At 36.7% G+C, this 17,691-nt stretch overlaps 1 protein-coding gene across 1 annotated transcript in view; it reads left to right on the forward strand.

The window, feature by feature from the left end:
- Positions 1 to 17,691, forward strand: part of LOC145999690 (uncharacterized) — a 158,600-nt gene that overhangs the window by 70,681 nt on the left and 70,228 nt on the right. Inside the window, exons 9-12 of the mRNA XM_083136906.1 lie at positions 3,680 to 3,819; positions 9,173 to 9,336; positions 11,725 to 11,819; positions 13,778 to 13,925. Of these exons, the coding sequence (XP_082993032.1) occupies positions 3,680 to 3,819; positions 9,173 to 9,336; positions 11,725 to 11,819; positions 13,778 to 13,925 (547 nt within the window). The remainder of the gene's footprint in view (positions 1 to 3,679; positions 3,820 to 9,172; positions 9,337 to 11,724; positions 11,820 to 13,777; positions 13,926 to 17,691) is intronic.

The raw sequence follows: 17,691 nt of genomic DNA on the forward strand, positions 1-17,691 counted from the left end.
ATTTCAGTGTACAGTTAATGAGATAGTTAAGTATAAATTAGATGTAGTAGCTGTCCAGGAAGTTAGGTGGCCAGGAGAAGGGAATTGTAAAACTAAAAATTATACTTTTTTCTATGGTGGTACTGAAAATCATAATTTTGGAACAGGCTTTTTCATAAATAATAGAATTATCTCGGCTCTTAAAACAGTAGAATTTATTAATGATAGGATATCATATGCAGTTTTACAGGGTAGGTGGTGTAAAATTATTTTAATAAACATACATGCACCAACGGAAGATAAAGATGATAATACTAAAGATGATTTTTATACAGAGTTAGAACAGGTCTTTGATAAATTTTCTCAGTATGATATGAAAATTCTGTTAGGTGACTGCAATGCACAGATTGGCAAAGAAGAGACATTTAAACCCACGATTGGTAAAGAAAGTCTTCATGAATTAAGTAATGATAATGGTATAAGATTGATTACTTTTGCAACCTCAAAGAATTTAATTGTGAAAAGTACCACTTTTAAACATAAAGATATCCATAAATATACCTGGTCTTCTCCAGATGGTAAAGCTCATAATCAGATAGATCATATTCTCATTGATAAGAGAAGGCATACTAGTATAATTGACGTTCGTACACATAGAGGTGCTGATTGTGCCAGTGACCATTATTTAGTAATTGCTAAATTAAGAGAAAGACTCTCAGTGATAAATCATAAGCAACAAAATCTAAAAGTTATAAAATTTGATACAGGAAAGTTTACTGATGAAAGAATTAAGAAAGATTACCAAATTAAACTGTCAAATAGATTTGATGTTTTGCAGGATTTAAATGATGATGAAAATATAAATGAAACAGACGTAAATAAGAATTGGGAGCACATACGTAATGCAATAGAATCAGCAGCTAAAGAAAGTATAGGATACCATAAACCGAGAAAAAGTAAGCCATGGTTTGATAATGAATGTCATAATCAAATAGAAATAAGAAATCAGGCTAGACTTAGGTGGTTAAATAACTCTGATGATACAAATCTAAACAATTATAATAGAATAAAGCGAGAAGTTAACCGCACGTTTAGAAGTAAAAAAAGAGATTACTTGAAAAGCAAAATTAACGAAATTGAAACAAACAGCAAAAATAAAAATATCAGAGATTTATATAAAGGTGTAAATGAGTTTAGAAAGGGGTGGCAACCTAAAGTAAACTTGATAAAAGATAAAGACGGTGATTTTCTAGCTGACCCAAGCGATATTCTAAATAGATGGAAGAACAACTTAATGACCTTTTAAATGTCCATGTAGGAGATAAATCAGAAGTGAATGAAGTACACACAGCACAACCTTTAGTTCCAGAACCTAACTTGACTGAAGTTGAAGATGCTATTAAAAGGCTAAAGAATAACAAAGCACCTGGCATTGATTTAATACCAGCTGAGTTAATTAAATATGGTGGAAATTCATTAATATGTCAAATTCATAAATTAATTTGTTTAATATGGAATAAAGAAGAAATCCCTCAACAGTGGAAAGAATCCAGGAAAGAATCCATAATTGTTCCTGTGTTTAAAAAAGGTGATAAAATGAACTGCAATAATTACCGTGGAATTTCTCTACTCTCAACAACATATAAAATATTATCTAACATTCTTTTAACAAGACTAACCCCATATGCTAATGAAATTATAGGTGATTATCAATGTGGATTTAAACGCAACAGATCAACTACAGATCAAAATTTTCACATCAGACAGACACTTGAAAAAAAGTGGGAATATAATCAAAATGTCCATCAGCTATTCATTGATTTAAAAAAAGCATATGATTCGGTCAAAAGAGATAAATTATATAATATATTAGTAGAGTTTGGAATACCTAAAAAGCTTGTTAGTATGATAAAAATATGCACCAGTGAAACGGAAAGTAAAATTCGTGTGGGTATTAATATGTCTGACAAATTTACAATTCATGATAGGTTAAAACAAGGAGATGCATTATCTCCATTGCTCTTTAATTTTGCCTTAGAATATGCTGTTAGGAAGGTAAACGAAACTAATCAAGGACTAAAATTAAATGGTGTGACTCAGTTGTTAGCATTTGCAGATGATGTAGACTTACTGGGGGATGATGTGAATACAATTAAGAATAATGCTAAAATATTTTTCAAAACTGCTAAAGAGATAGGTTTGGAAGTTAACAAAGAGAAAACTAAATATATGCTTACAGGCCGAAACCAAATGTTAGGTAATAATCAAAATCTAATTATTGATAACAACTCGTTTGAACCAGTTTCCAAATTCAAATACTTAGGAGTAATATTAACAAATGAAAATTATATTAAAGAGGAAATAAAAAGTAGGCTTAATTCAGGAAATGCATGTTACTTCTCTCTTCATAAACTTTTGTCTTCTCGTTTAATATCTAAGAAACTAAAAGTTAAAATATACAAAACCGTAATTTTGCCTGTAGTATTATATGGGTGTGAAACTTGGTCCCTTACATTGAAAGAGGAACATAAATTGAGAGTATTTGAAAATAAGATCCTTAGGAAAATCTTTGGACCTAAAAGGGATGAGGAGACAGGTGAGTGGAGAAGGTTACATAATTTAGAACTACATAATTTGTATTCATGTCCAGACATTATTAGAATAATTAAATCAAGAAGACTTAGGTGGGCAGGCCATGTGGCACGAATGGGAGAGGAAAGAGGAGTTTACAGGATTCTTGTTGGGAAACCTGATGGTAAGAGACCTGTAGGAAGGCCAAGACGAAGATGGAGGGACAACGTCGAGATGGACCTAAGGGAAATCGGTAGGGATGGAAAAGAGTATATAGATCTTGCTCAAGATAGGGAAAGATGGAAGGCCTGTGTTGCTGCAGCCATGAACCTTCGGGTTTAAGAAGGCTAGAGAGTTAGTTATAAAGCGAACAACCCTGTAATTAAGGGGTTTCAAGTTTGATACCCTGTGGAGGCACATAGTGGTTCAGATCCCTCTTTAAACTGTAGGTCCAGTTACAATTAGGCTATCTGTCCTTAAAGTGGACTTGATACCACAACACAAACAAATAAAATTTGCATTTGTCACATGTTGCTGAAGTGTTGCAAACTAATAAACAGGACCTCGAACACACAGCCTGATTTTAACTTCCAAAAAAGTTTTAAGAATGTCGACATTACATTTTACTGAAACTAAAAGTGTAATCCTAGATTTCAGGAGCATTTCATTCCTGCTTGTTTCTTTCGTGAAATATTTATCTATCTATCTAATATACAAACTCTTTTAAGAGTACAGTTAGCAAGCTGTTATGTGAAACAAACATTACTTACGTGAAATTTAGAAATTTCGTATTTCCATGTTGCTCAATTTAATAGTTAAATCCTATTAATTTCGAAGATCTTCTGTCTTCATTCACTAAGGGTACTGCATTTGGATGAATGTGAATGAAGACAGATGATCTTCGAAATTAATAGGATTTAACTATTAAATTGTGCAGCGTGGAAATACGAAATTTCTAAATTTCACGTAAGTAATTTTAAACTGAGTTTACCGAATCCATCATGAATTTCTCATTATTGTTAACAGTACCAAAGAAGAATTTAGAAGAATTCAATTCTATTAAATGTAACATTTATAATAATGCATAACCCAATATTGAATAATTATTTGTATTTGTTTGTCATTTTAGCAATGGATATGAATTCATCCTTCCATGATTCCTTGCAAGTAGAAACAAAGTTGACATCTCCTGCTGTTCTCTACCAGGTAGTTTTAAACCACACTCTGATGTTGTCATGGATGAACACTATGCTGAAAAAGATCCTTGAGGTATCTACTTATTGTCTGATTAAATTTCTTTATGTATCATCAAATTCTTAATACTGCATATTGAATGATGTAGTTTATTTTACTTCGCTTTTGTGCCACTTTTGGCTAATTGCTAAGATCAGGAGAGTGACCATATGATGAAATTGATGAATGGACACCCAGAAACACCCATGCCAAGACCAGGATTTGAACCCGAGACCCTTGGCATTGTAGTACGATGCGCTAACCATTCTGCCTAGAGGGGTCAGCTTAATGTTTAATATGTATGTTGGTTTGCTAACTGATATAAGTACTTATGATGGAATTTAGAAATCATGCATGTGATATGTATATATATCTATGTGTGTGTGTGTGTGTGTGTGTGTGTGTGCGCATGCGTGCATGTGTGTGTATGAGGGAGAGGGGTTGGGCAGGGACATACTTTTTTGTAAATATTAAAGCAAAATTTTGGTAGAAAAACAGAGTCAATTTCAGGTTCAAAAGTGGTAAATGGAATAAAATTTTTGTGTTATAGCATTGAGAAATCAGATCAAAAGTAGCATATAAAATGACATTTTTGTTTTAAAATTGTGAATATAATCCTAAATTTTATTTAAAAACAGCACTTATTACACAAAATAAAAGTTACCAGAGTATTAAGTTTATTCCTGTATAAAGGGTTCCATTTTTGCTTCTCAAATATTTACAGCACAATTAATGACTTTTCCATTAATTGCATAACTTGTGACATAATTCAAACTTAAGAAAATGTCGTGTTGATAAATAAACTCTAAATTGAGTGTTTAATAGTCTATTTTGCATTTTGCAGTTCATTTTGCATCATTTCGTGACAAACAGGGTAGGATAATACCCCTCACATCTTTCATAAACATGAACAAATAACATTACAATGAATTTACCAAATAATTTATATTGCAAACTTTAAAATAGGCAGTCTTTTTGGCGCCCAGCACACTTCCCTCACAAGCTACGATCCTACCATGTGTGTCATAAAATCACTGTAATAACTAAAACGTTGGAGGCCCGACCTTGTTTCATGTTTTTGCCCCCCCCTTCCCCTCCCAGCCAGAGTATTTCTTGCTCTATGAGGCGGTTACAATCATGAATTGCATGGTTAGAAAATCCACATTGTGTGGCTGATGTTTATTGAAAGAAATTTGCATTTTACTCAAAACAAGTAATGAATTTGTATTTAACATGTAATGAACAATAAAGATACAATAAATAAGTAACAATATTAAATTCAGCAAAAAATAATGACAGGAAAAATTAAAATTTTCGCTTGAGTGCTTTGTCATAAGCAAAGTGTTTCATAACCTGTTCAGTGTTTAGGCGTTCCGTTTGCCTGTGTGCTTATTGTTCGAAATGGATATGTCTGTTAATCTTTGCTGAGAAGCAAGTGCTATTCAACAGATAATAATTTATTGGCTGAAGTTTGGAAAGTGTGCGTTCTGCAGAGGCCACAGTCATGGATAAAGTGAGGAAAATCAAACAAGCAGTAAATAAATCTGGAAAAGAAGGTTAATAGTCGGGTTCCAGGATGAAAGTATGACGTCGAGAATGGTCTCCAGTTTTGTGATCAGAGGCGTGCCAAAGGGGGGTTGAGGCGAGTCATAACCCCCCTTTGTCCCAGTATTTCTAAAAAAGAATGTACACCCCCTTCTGAAAATCCTGGGCACGCCACTGATTGTGATATCTTCCATTGTATAGTGTCTAGATTAGAACTAACATTGCTGGTACACTTTTTAAGATTGTTTTTTTTACAAATCAAGGACAAAGAAACGATTTTGTTAAAGGCCCGCAAAGTCTCCACTATATCTTGCGGCGTCTTGCTGCATGTACATTTAGTCCAAACCTGTGTTACTTACTAAGTGATATATTATTGTTTTCTCCAATTTCATCTTTATTTAACTGTCGAACAAAAAAGAAAGGAATATTCATTGTAATTATTTTCTTTTTAAAAAGAAGCTGGAGGGGGGGGGGGGGCCCAAAGCTTGAAGCTTTGCTTGCACCTCCAGTTTTTAAAGCACTATATAAAATACTACAACGTTTGCTGAGCACATCAACCATTGTAAGTTGTTTAACCTCAATAAAATAAAGACTATTAATAATTTCTAAAAAATCACAATAAATTGATTTTTGATTACAATATGTCAAAAAAGGGCCGATAATTTTTTACATGGTGTTGGCAACACTGATGAAGTTGAGCATTCGCAGGAGGATGCCCTAGTATTCTGTACTTGCAACAGAGATAGAATCGTCAGAGTGGGGTTGCGTACGTTCGAGTAGCAGTAAGGTGAAATGGCTGCAGTAATACAAAATACCGCCCAATGTGAAGTGAAATCTGTCATACGATTTCTGAATGCCAAAGGACAGAATGCATCTGACATCCATCGGGAATTGTGTGCCATTTGTGGACCGACAGTGATGAGTGAAGGGAAGGTCAGGCAATGGTGCGGAGAGTTTCGGGAAGGGCATTCAAATGTCCATGAAGGAAGCGGAAGGCCTAGTGTTGAGACAGACGATCTGCTGGAACGCGTTAATGAGAAAGTGCATTCCAATCGCTGATTCACAATATCTGAACTCGCCAAAGAGTTTCCAGAAGTGTCTGTGAAAACAGTGCATCAAATTGTGACTCACAACCTGGGGTATCACAAACTGTGTGCGAGGTGGGTACCAAAAATCCTGACAGACGCTCACAAAGAGCAAAGAAGGAGAGCTGCACGTGATTTTTTTGGCCCCCTGGGGGGGAGGATGTGGATGACCCCTTTTCACACATAGTGACGGGGGATGAAATGTTGATATTGTATGCCACTGGGGAGTCAAAGCAGCAGTCAATGCAATGGTAGCACTCTAGTTCTTCTAAAGCGAAGAAATGCAAACAAACACCATCAGTTCACAAACTCATGGCAACCGTGTTTTGGGACGAAAAGGGTGTAATTTTTGTGGAATTCTTGGAACCAGGATGAACAATTACAGCAGAGGTGTATTGCGAGACACTGAATAATCTGCGACGTGCCATCCAAAATCGGTGGAGAGGAATGTTACGCTCTGGAATTTTTCTGATCCATGACAACACCTGCCCACACACAGCTGCTTGTACTGTTGAGACAATTGAAAGATTTCGATGGGAACTATGCAGTCATCCCCCTTACAGCCCCAGCCTTGCCCCCAGTGATTTCTTTCTTTTTTTTCACCTGAAAAAGTGGTTTGCAGCGAAGTGTTTCAACGACAGTGACGTGATCAGTTCTGGACTGGCTGCTCTCTCAGGCAGCAGATTTTTACACAGAGGGTATACGGAAGCTTGTGCCATGCTATCAGAAATGTCTGGAGGTTAATGGTGATTACGTCAAAAAATAGCTAATGTATGTACTTGTTTATCAATTATAATACATTTCTTCTCCTATCATTTTCTTGTTTTTTAAAAAATATCTGGAACAGTGGAGCAGTATAACCTATGTTTTGCCCCAACAGGCAAAAAAAGCACTGCTGTGTCACCTCCCATGGTTTCTAATTTTTTACTCTTGGGTATGTCATAAAATGCCACAATGTTTTATGTATTTCATTCCAACTTTGCAAATTTATCAATAACTTTAAAAGAAGCCCTTGAGAGGGGCACAGGAGAAGAACGATCACCCCCTGAAGCCTTTATTTCGCTCTCGCAGCAAGCTACTAAGATTGATAGTTGCACTGGGGTACATGTCAGAAGCTCTCTCCCCCTAGCTATGACCTTTCCACAGTGTCTGTGCATGAAATAAATGAGGCAGAGGTGGTTGGAATATTTTCTAAATTCTCTGTGAAGAGGCGGTCGGTCACCTCACGACTCCTTTGATCCACCCTTGTAATATTATACTAGTCCATTACCTTAAGTTCAGTTCCTGCTTCTCTTTCATCGCCCCCTCTTTTCCTCCATAATCCTTACCTTTGTTCACTCCCTGTCTCTCATCGCCTTCTTTCTTTTGTCTCCCTCTAATATTTTGTTGGCTCTTATCTTTCTTTGCACCTTTGTTCATCCCTGTCTCTCATCGGTTTGTATCTTTCATCGTCCCATCCTTCATCATTCTTATCTTTATTCGCCCCTGTCTTTCATCACCCCTTATCATTTGTCTCTTCATATCTTTCTTAATCCCATTCTTCGTCATTCTTATCATTGCTCGCCACCTTGTCATTTATCACATCCTATATTTCGTTGCATTTATCCTTCGTCATTCTTACCTTTGTTGCGCCCTTGTCATTCACCTCATTCTATTTTTCATCCTCCCTTATCATTTGTTATCCCTATTTTTGCCATTCTTATCTTTGTTCGCCCCCGGTCTCTCATCATCCCCTTATCATTCGTTGCCTCCTTTCATCGTTCATATCCTTTGTCATTCTTATCTTTGTTCATTCCCTGTCTCTCATCACCCTCTTATCATTCGTTACATCCTATCTTCTTTGCTCCAGAGAATTTGAAAGCTATAATAACTTTATAAGTCAAATAGAATTACTTAGTAAAAACGATTCAGATAAATCCCAAGGTGAGAGCTTTTTTAAGTATTGCTTTAAGATAACTTCAAATAAACAATCCTTTTGTCATTCTAATCTTTGTTTGCCCCCTTATCTATCATTCGTCGCCCCCTTATCTATCATTCTTTGCCCGCATCCTTCATTATTCTTATCTTTCTTCACCCCCTGTCTCTCGTTGCCCCCTTATCATTTGTCGCCCCTATCCTTCATCATTATTATCTTTGTTCACCCCCTGTCTCTCATTGCCCCCTTATCATTTGTCGCCCCTATCCTACGCCATTCTTATCTTTGTTCGCCCCCCTGTCTCTCGTCCTTGGTCATTCTTATCTTTGTTCGCCCCCTGTCTCTCGTCACCCCCTTATTATTCATTACGTGATTTATTGCATTTCAACCGTGAATAAAATAAGGCCCTTAAGGGTCTGTCGCCCCTCAGGTAGTGGTGCACCCTCTCCGCTCCCTTGTATTTGATCTTGTATATTTCTTAATTGACACTATGTGTGTTATATTTCATTCCAACTGTGTAAATTATTTATCAATATGTGAAAAAATAAAATAGGTCCTCCGTGGAAGTTGCCCACGACACCCCCTCTGCCCTTTAATCTGCCCTTGTAGTACAGACACAAACAACAAACAAGCAGTCGAATGGCACGATCACAGAGAATGATTGTGTGCACATGCAAAATAATTCTCTCATGTGCCTGATTATCCTTCAGTATTTTTCCCTAGGCCATATTTAGTACTTGGGAGCAGGAATTTGAAGTGAATTAAGCCATATTCTTTTTCCAAGTTATGAATATGAAAAAGAGTGAAGAGTAGTTAACTGTGAAGGTACTCTCTTTCTTTTCAGTTTGAAGTAGTTTTCAATCCACTTTGCTTCTACCCACTCAAGGAAAAGTCTGATGGAGTCATACAAAAAATTTATTGGCTTCTCAAGGATGGCAAAACAATGACCCAGTGCTGCATTTTGATTTGCGAAGGACTACAGTCCACGGAGAACAAGAGAAACTCCAGGTAAACAACTTCATGTTATCAATTAATGATGTCATGACAAGATGGAATTGTCTTCATTGACCAGTTTAACCTTTGGTGTACAGGTGGTGTGTGTGTATATATAACTAAGTGTATATATGAGGGTCATTTAGATTGAAGTGGCATTATATCTGGAAAATGAAAATGAAATGTGTTACTCATGTTAGGATGGTTACATTCCCTCCATGTAGTCCCCTAATTCCCGGTGAACACGTTCCCAGATATGTGGCAGACATTGGATACCGTTGAGAACCCCCTTTGCGAGAGGTTGTCGAGCGAGCGCTCTATGACACGAATATCACGGAAACATTGTCCCCGAAGTGGTTCTTTCATTTTTGGGAACAAATTGCAGGGGCTCATATCTGGGGAATATGGCGGTGCTCCAGTACCTCCCAACCCCGTCATCGTAAGAGAGTCCATACCACATGGGCAGTATGAGATGTGGCAATGTCGTGAAGCAGAATTGGTCCAGACTGCAGGAGATGGGGTTGCAAAGCTGGCCGCAAATGGTGACTCATGTACGAGTCATAGTATGCAGCATTTATGGTAACCCCTTGTGGCACTTGATGTGAGAGGATAATGCCTTTGTGGTCATAGGCCATTATCATCATGACCTTAACGTTGTTCTGCATGGGTTAACATTGTTTTGCGTGCTATGTCACACACACACACCTCACTTTAACACCATCCACTGACCACACACACCGTAATACGAGAGCACGAACACGTCGATCTGATTGCTACACTGCCCAGGAACACACTACGCTTGTCGTTTGTCTCCCGGCCAAACAACATGTGATTCACAGCAGTGTTGCCATTTCAATCTAAATTACTCTTGTATATATACGAGGGTATATCAAATAGTAATTGAGTATTTTTTTACAGCCAAACGGAATTGCACAATTGCATGTAAATAGTTCAGGAGAGCTGGTACATATAAATACTGGTACTACATGATAGTAGTTGACACATCATTTCTCCAAAACTTCAGTTAAACTTACAAATTTCTTGTGTGACATACTGCACGAAAAAAAATCGTAGAAGCAAAAGTACTGCATATAGTTGGGGTTCAATTTATTTTCTTCTCAAAGTATCATGCTCTTTGAGGAAGAGGAATTAAGCCCCCCCCCCCCTCCCTCCAAAAATGGGAAATGTAAAACTGCTTGTTCAACTGACTGTGCACAAAGATAAATGGGAGGGAGAATGAGATGAGCTCAACTTGTTTTATATTAGAATTGTTTGCTGCATTGATTTATAAGTGAGAAGTTATCAGGTTAGAGCTCTTCCTTGACCCAATAGTTAGTGCTCTCACCTTTGGTGTGAGCGATCCTCTTTTTTATTTCCGGTGAGACCTCTCTCTAAAGTTCCAGCATTGACCTAGCATTGTGGGGACAATTGTGGAGCTACTTGAAAGCAACAGCAAACTTGGATCTCGAAAACCGGAAAACTGAGGAGATGAGACATGATGCTCTTACTATGAATCACCCGATGAAAAGTTACTTAGTGGATCCTGGCACTCCATGGTCCATTTATGACAGGGGAAGGGTTTATTCAGATTACAACTGAAATTACCTTTTCTAAATAATTGTTTCATTTTACTTAATTACAGGTATAAGTATTTCTGTGCATACATGCGCAGCTTGGGCAAATATGAATGATAATGCATAAGTAGATTCATACCTGTAATTCCTTTATTTAAAACAAAGCAACTAATTTTCAAAATACTCTTCCTGGTTGGCAATACACTTGAGCCAGCACTCTGGGAACTAGTGGACGGCCCTCAGAAAAAAAGTCCTTTGGTTGGAGATGTACCCACTCTCAAACAGCATGTATGACATCCTCATCACTGCGAAACTTTTGGCCACTCAGATGCTCCATGAGGTGACCGAAGATGTGATAGTCAGATGGTGAAAAGTCCAGACTGTATGGAGGATATGGGGCAAGGTTCCATTTAAGTTTCTGTAAATCCTCCCTTCTGGAAAAAAGATCTAGTGAAAAAGAGTAACAAGTGAATTTGAAAAAGTTGTGGAAAAGTAATTAGCCAAGAAAATTATGCTGGTCCTTGAGGTAACTACTTATTTTATTGTGCATTAAAATCCTAACCCAGCTGATCTTTTGTCTAGATAAAATTATTTTTACTGGAGAATTACCAGGTAATCACTTTGTTCAACTGGAACTCTTGATTGTTTATGTCAAGGCATGATATTTGTCAAAACAGCAAGTAATTAAAAACTTTAGTGCTACAAGTAGAATATTATTGTTATTATGCATGTACAATCTGTAAAGGTGTAAGTTCTAATTTTACAAAGATTAATACATATATCAAAGGATTCTTCTTCCAAGTCTTCTTCTAATACTTTTATTTTGCAGTTATGGTTGTATGTTGTGTGCTGTAGCAGATGCAGTTCCAAGACTTGCACATCTTATGGATTTTCTTGACCAAGATGCATACAAAATTTTGGAAGGTAAAAATCCTCAATTTCACTTTTTTCCACCATATTTTAATTTCATGAAAATTAAGTGATAATTCATATTCTGGAAGTGCAGTGAGAATGCTTTGGGTGGTTATTTTTCCTTCCTAAAGGTGCGGTTCCGTTTGTGCGATGGTCACATGCGATGACTGCATGCAGTCGCTGCACACCTACACGTCAAATGGAATTAACCAGAAGTGGTTTCGTTTGTGCGTCAAATGCTAGAGAGTGCATGCAGCTGCTGCAACGACTCCTCTGGGAGCAGTCAGCCTGCAGCCATCCCTTGCATTCCAGTAGGTTCTCGTGTTCCTCGATTGTGCAACTTGTGTTTATTATGAGTTTCAGCAAAGATTGTTTGATGAATTTAAAATTTTGGGTGCGACAGCACTTAGGCTATTTTGCACCCATCACATGATATGGCATCCAATCCCTTTCCTTATATAAAATATATATTGTATTCTGGCTTTGCAGTACATCATGTATAATTTGGTTAAATGGCCACTAAACCTCGTCATGGACCAACTAGTGATGTATTTTAGCTGCTTGGTGCAGTGGTTCTCAACCTTTGCGAGACCACAGCCCAGTAAATGTATTTCTTACAAGTCAATGCCCTGATCCCAACTATTTCACTCTTAAATACATTTCTGACCTTCAAACTTTATATGAAAATTAATATTAATATATCAAGTATAGCATAATCATAGTTCAATTATGTATAGACTTGCTGTGAAATATATAAATTAGATTAAAAAAAAATAGTTGTCAAACTCTGGGTGTAACTGACTTTTGGCTCCACAGCGGTTGAAAAACACTGCCACTAAAACTGAAGTATAGAAGCAAATAAGACTGACCGCAAATCTGGACTGGACCTACAGGTTGAAATGAGATCCGAAGCACTCTGCCTCCACTGAGGATTGAACCTCAGACCTCTTCTTATTACAAGGCAACAGCATTATTTTATTCCATTCCAGAGTTTCATTCATGATTATAAAAGGAACCTTCTATCAAAAAGCTAGCCTTTTTCCATCAACAGTATTTTCATAATTAATTTTCGTACTTAATAAGTCTTTCGGGGGTGTGTGCATGTGGGAATTAGGGTCTGGACCCCCTAAATACGTCCTTTCTGTCATTCAAAGCCATATGATCCCAATATAATCCTTTCTTACAATAAGTTCAGAGGAAATTATACAACAACGGCTCAACAAATATATTTTTCATTATTTAATTTTAATATTTGATATATCTTTCGGGGTGGGGAGGTCCGCCTCCCCCTGGACCTCCCCATAATACGTCCTTGTTACTATTGTATTATATGTTCAGTGCACTTGCAATCTCTCTTAATTTTAACGTGGCAGTTGGCAAGGATGATTGCATTCACACGCTCCATTTTGTCGATAATGCTCAGAGTTGCAGGTTGCCCAACACACCATTCATCGTTCATTTTCGTTCTTTCCTCTTCAAACATCTGGCATCATTTCCTGATCATGGAGTGTGACATTGCATTCTCACCATACACCTCGACAATTTGGCGATGGATTTCACTCCGATTATGCCTTTGTGCCCACAAAAATCTGACGACAGAGCACACCTCAATGTTGGACGCCACCTCAATATGACGCACCATACTCACACTGTGAGTACTCGCATGCTAAACCAGCTGAAGCACAGCTGCTTCTGGTGTGTGAAGAAAACATTCCAGACAGTGTTGCCACCAAGCGTGATTATTTTATCTCTCTTAGTACAGGAACATGGGCCGGGTGTAACTTACTTTTTGATTCACCCTAGTACTAGCATGATATTTAGAGAAATAGTCTATAATTGAATTCAGAATTTTCCAATATTGTTACTGTTTTTATTTCATTTCTCACATCGGTCCATTCTCAATATATTTATCCATACCTATATTCTATTGTCACGTTACGATTACATTGATGATTGTTTTTATATTACAGTAATTTTTGAAGATAGCTGGAATCTGGAGGAGCAAATCACAGGAGAATGTAATGTTGAGTTGCAAGCAGAAGATACAAGGAGAAAAATCGACACTAGAGTGCATTCTACAACCATTACTATGGAGAGACACTTCTCCTCAAACTTCAGGTAGAAATACTTTCTATAATAATTTATTTTCCAAGATAATGTCAATGAAATTCTTTATTTTAATGAATATTGGAAATGTTGAACAGATTTACATCTGAAACTTTGAAAAACTATTAAAAAATGTTATTGTAAAAATTACATTTAGTCAAGCAATAGAATCTTTCCTGGCAGTAATAACAAACATTATTTGTTTGCCAAATAACATGCTGCTAATTTGTAGGAGTTAAACTCTCTCTTCTTTAGTTCATTTTCCATTAAGAAAAAGAGCCATATGTAAATTGTATGCAAATATAATGGAGTCCTTAGAAAAGAAGGTGGAGATTGGTTCACAATAATCTCTTGCTAATTTACACTATTCTCTTCTGTATTTCTCCAGAGGGGATATGAACATTCTGTCCTGGAAAACCTGAAAAGTCAAGGGAATTTTATGACATATCTGTAGCCAGCCTGTTTACTGTACATGAAAGATCCAGGATCTGCAAATGAATTATCTTCCAGAACAGAAATCATGAAGTGTAAGTGGATTAGTATCCACTGAGAACTGATTTTGTTTGAAAATATATGAGTTTGGTTCTAGAACTGAAATCTGATGCCAGGCACATATCTAGAAATATATTTCGGAGGGGGTCCAAATCCATGTCCCTGAAATAATAACAATAATAATAATAGTGTGATACTTAAATTAAGATATTAAAAAAGTATGTAAATGAATTAATATTGTTATTATTGCATCAATAGGTAAAAAGATGGTGTAAGAATAGAGATATAACAGCTTACTTTACATGTCATTAAGATATAAAAACAACTGTCCTGGCAAGGACATTAATGTCAAATAAATAAATGAATTGAATATTTATTGAATATGAAAAAAGTATGTTAGATCCAGTTGAAGAAAAGTAAAGTTCCTGAATAATATTTTATTTATGTTATCATAGGTAGTGCATAAATCTTCTTTAGCCTCTAAAGCCTTATGATCTCAATATAATAATTACCTTCCAGTAAGTTGAGAAGAAATAAATAAGCATAGATTACACATCCAATGCTATTAAAAGTATATTTTCAATATTTAATTTATGCACTTTGTAAGTATTTCGGGGGGGGGGGGGGGAGCCCTCCGGAAGCAAGCATGGTTTGCACATTCGTCAAAAGCATGAATGAGGATTCCAGCTGTTGGCTGAGGAGATGCAAGTACGTAGTATAACATTTTCCAAAGTACATAGTATAACATTTACGAACATGCCCAAAACTGACTTGTTTTTTGAAACAGCTACATCATAATCAATAGTTAAAATTTAAAAAGAAGAAAATCATTGCAGTCAGCCATTATTCAGATTTGAACCCACTTGCTTTCTACAAAAAAGTTTAAAATAGTTATGTTTTCCACGATAATTTGTATGCTGCATGAAAGGAGCAGCTTTTCTAACTCACTGATAAATTTGATAAATATTTCTTAAATAACCTGTATATGATGCAGATTTCTTTCTTTCATTATTAGTATTTTCATGAATATAAATGTGTAGCCAAATAATAGCCATTGCTGTTGGTTCCAAAGGTACCAGCCATGTTAATAATAAGAAGTCTAACCTCCATTTGCTGTTATTGCACTATTTACCCTTCAGGGTAGGCTCTCCACTAAGTTGTGGTAAACTGCTGACAAAATTTGTTTCCATTGTTCCTGTAGCAGGTTAATATTTCATGTGTGTTTTTTTTGGTCAAATATGTCTGGCATACAAGTGATGCTCTAGTTCATCCCAAAGATGTTCAAGTGGATTGAAGTCAGGTCTTTGAGTGGGCCAGTCACCTGATTTTCTTCTATCCACATGCAATTGGCCTTGCTGTGTGGGCAGGAACATTGTCGTGTTGATAGAGAAAAGGCCCTTTTCCAATCATTCTGGGACTGCAATGGGATCAGAAGATACAAAATATTATGTGTAACTATGTGACTGATAAAAGCCTCATTACATGAACCATGACGAGTCAAAAGTCCTTTAACACCCCCTACAAAATGTAATGGAGTTATCCTGGTCCTGAAAAAATAGGTTAGGCACAGAGAGATCTCTAACTGTGTGTGTCATGTGCAGATCTGGCATATTGTTGACCGCCATATTGAATTCAACGTAAAAATTTCAAATGAAAGGGGTGATGTGATATATTAAATCAGACTAGAATTTCACGAGAAATGAAGCAGCGTAGGTTTTTCCAACTTCTTTTTAGGCAGCTAGACGTTATACACATATCTTTCACTTACGATATATGCACATTATAGTGTTGTCAATATTCCTATGGGCACACTTGTTGACGTCTTTCACACTCACATAGAACATTTGGCAATGCAACATCATCGCAAGCAGCAACTATGCCTTCTCTCAGATAGTCAATATCACGGACTTTTAGTGCATGCACCATTTTCTCCAAATGTTTCTGAAGGTAAAAGTCCCCCTAAGATGTTAGATGTGAGGAATGTGCAGGCCTTTACATAGATTCCCATCTGCCCATCAATCTACCTAGAAATTTACCAAGAAGAAATTGCCAAAATGTCCACATAGTGTGGTCACACTCTGTCCTGTTTCAAAACTCTGGAAAAGTGCCATATCCCGTAAGCAAAACCTGTTCACTTAACAAATCCAAAAAGCCCTCACCATTTAAGGTTCCGTTGTTGAATATGGACCAAGCATTCCCGTTCTCCATACACTATAGCACATCATTAGCTTACCAGCAACAACCATTCGGCTGGGATCTGTCTACTGTAGATTATCAAATCACAGGTATTGCATATAAGTTTTATTAACTTTACCGTGAACTTAAAAAATAGCCTCGTCACTGAAGAATTTTTCATTCCAAAGGAAGTGTCACGTAATTGCTTGAGATACTTTTCCTAATATTCTCCACTATTCAAGTATTTGGTGAATGTTGCTGATTAAAATCATAGGCAATGGTGCGTATACTTCTTTCTCTCCCAAGATGTCAGCGTGGTCTCGACGAGTTCCTAACACGTTAGGAGCATTCTTAATACTTTGTTTTTAACACCTCAAAAAGGAGAAAATGGTTACAAGCATGCAGTAATAACTTTTTGCTGGTTAAAGATACTTTGGAAAAACCTTCGCCGTTTCATTTCTCATGAAGTTCTAGCCTGATTTGTATATCACTTCACACCCTTTCCTTTGAAATTTTTGCGTTGAATTCAATATGGCGGTCAACAATGTACCGGACCTGCGCATGACACACTTATCTCTGTGCCTAACCTATTTTTTTCAGGACCAGGATAACTCCATTACATGTTGTAGGGGGTGTTAAAAGAATTGACTAGTCATAGTTCATGTAATGAGGCTTTTATCAGTCACATAGTTACACATAATATTTTGTATCTTCTGATCCCACTGCAGTCCCAGAATGATATTTTGATATGTTTTATAGTATGGCATGAGGGACCAAATAGATTTTTTTCACGATTTTTGGTGATGACATGTTTTGATATATTCAAGGTCAAAAGTCAAGGTCACGTGACAAAATTATATTTTTATCCAAAGGTAGGCTGGTTATATATCACTTGAAAGCTTGTTCAATTCCATGTACAATAAGCTTTATTTGAGCTTCCTAAGCGAAATAGGGGCGGAGTTACAGCACATTTAGTACAGCTAAGCGGGCTCAGGAAGGGCAATTTCTGCTAACTTTGACCTTGAATAATTTAACAATTACAAGATGCATGGGACTAAAAATTTTCATAGTTACTAAGTTCCATGCATAGTTTCAAATCCCCAAATTTCAT

Source organism: Lepisma saccharinum, chromosome 15, assembly GCF_977018435.1.
Source record: "Lepisma saccharinum chromosome 15, izLepSacc3.1, whole genome shotgun sequence".
In the NCBI taxonomy this organism is placed as follows: Eukaryota; Metazoa; Arthropoda; class Insecta; order Zygentoma; family Lepismatidae; genus Lepisma; species Lepisma saccharinum.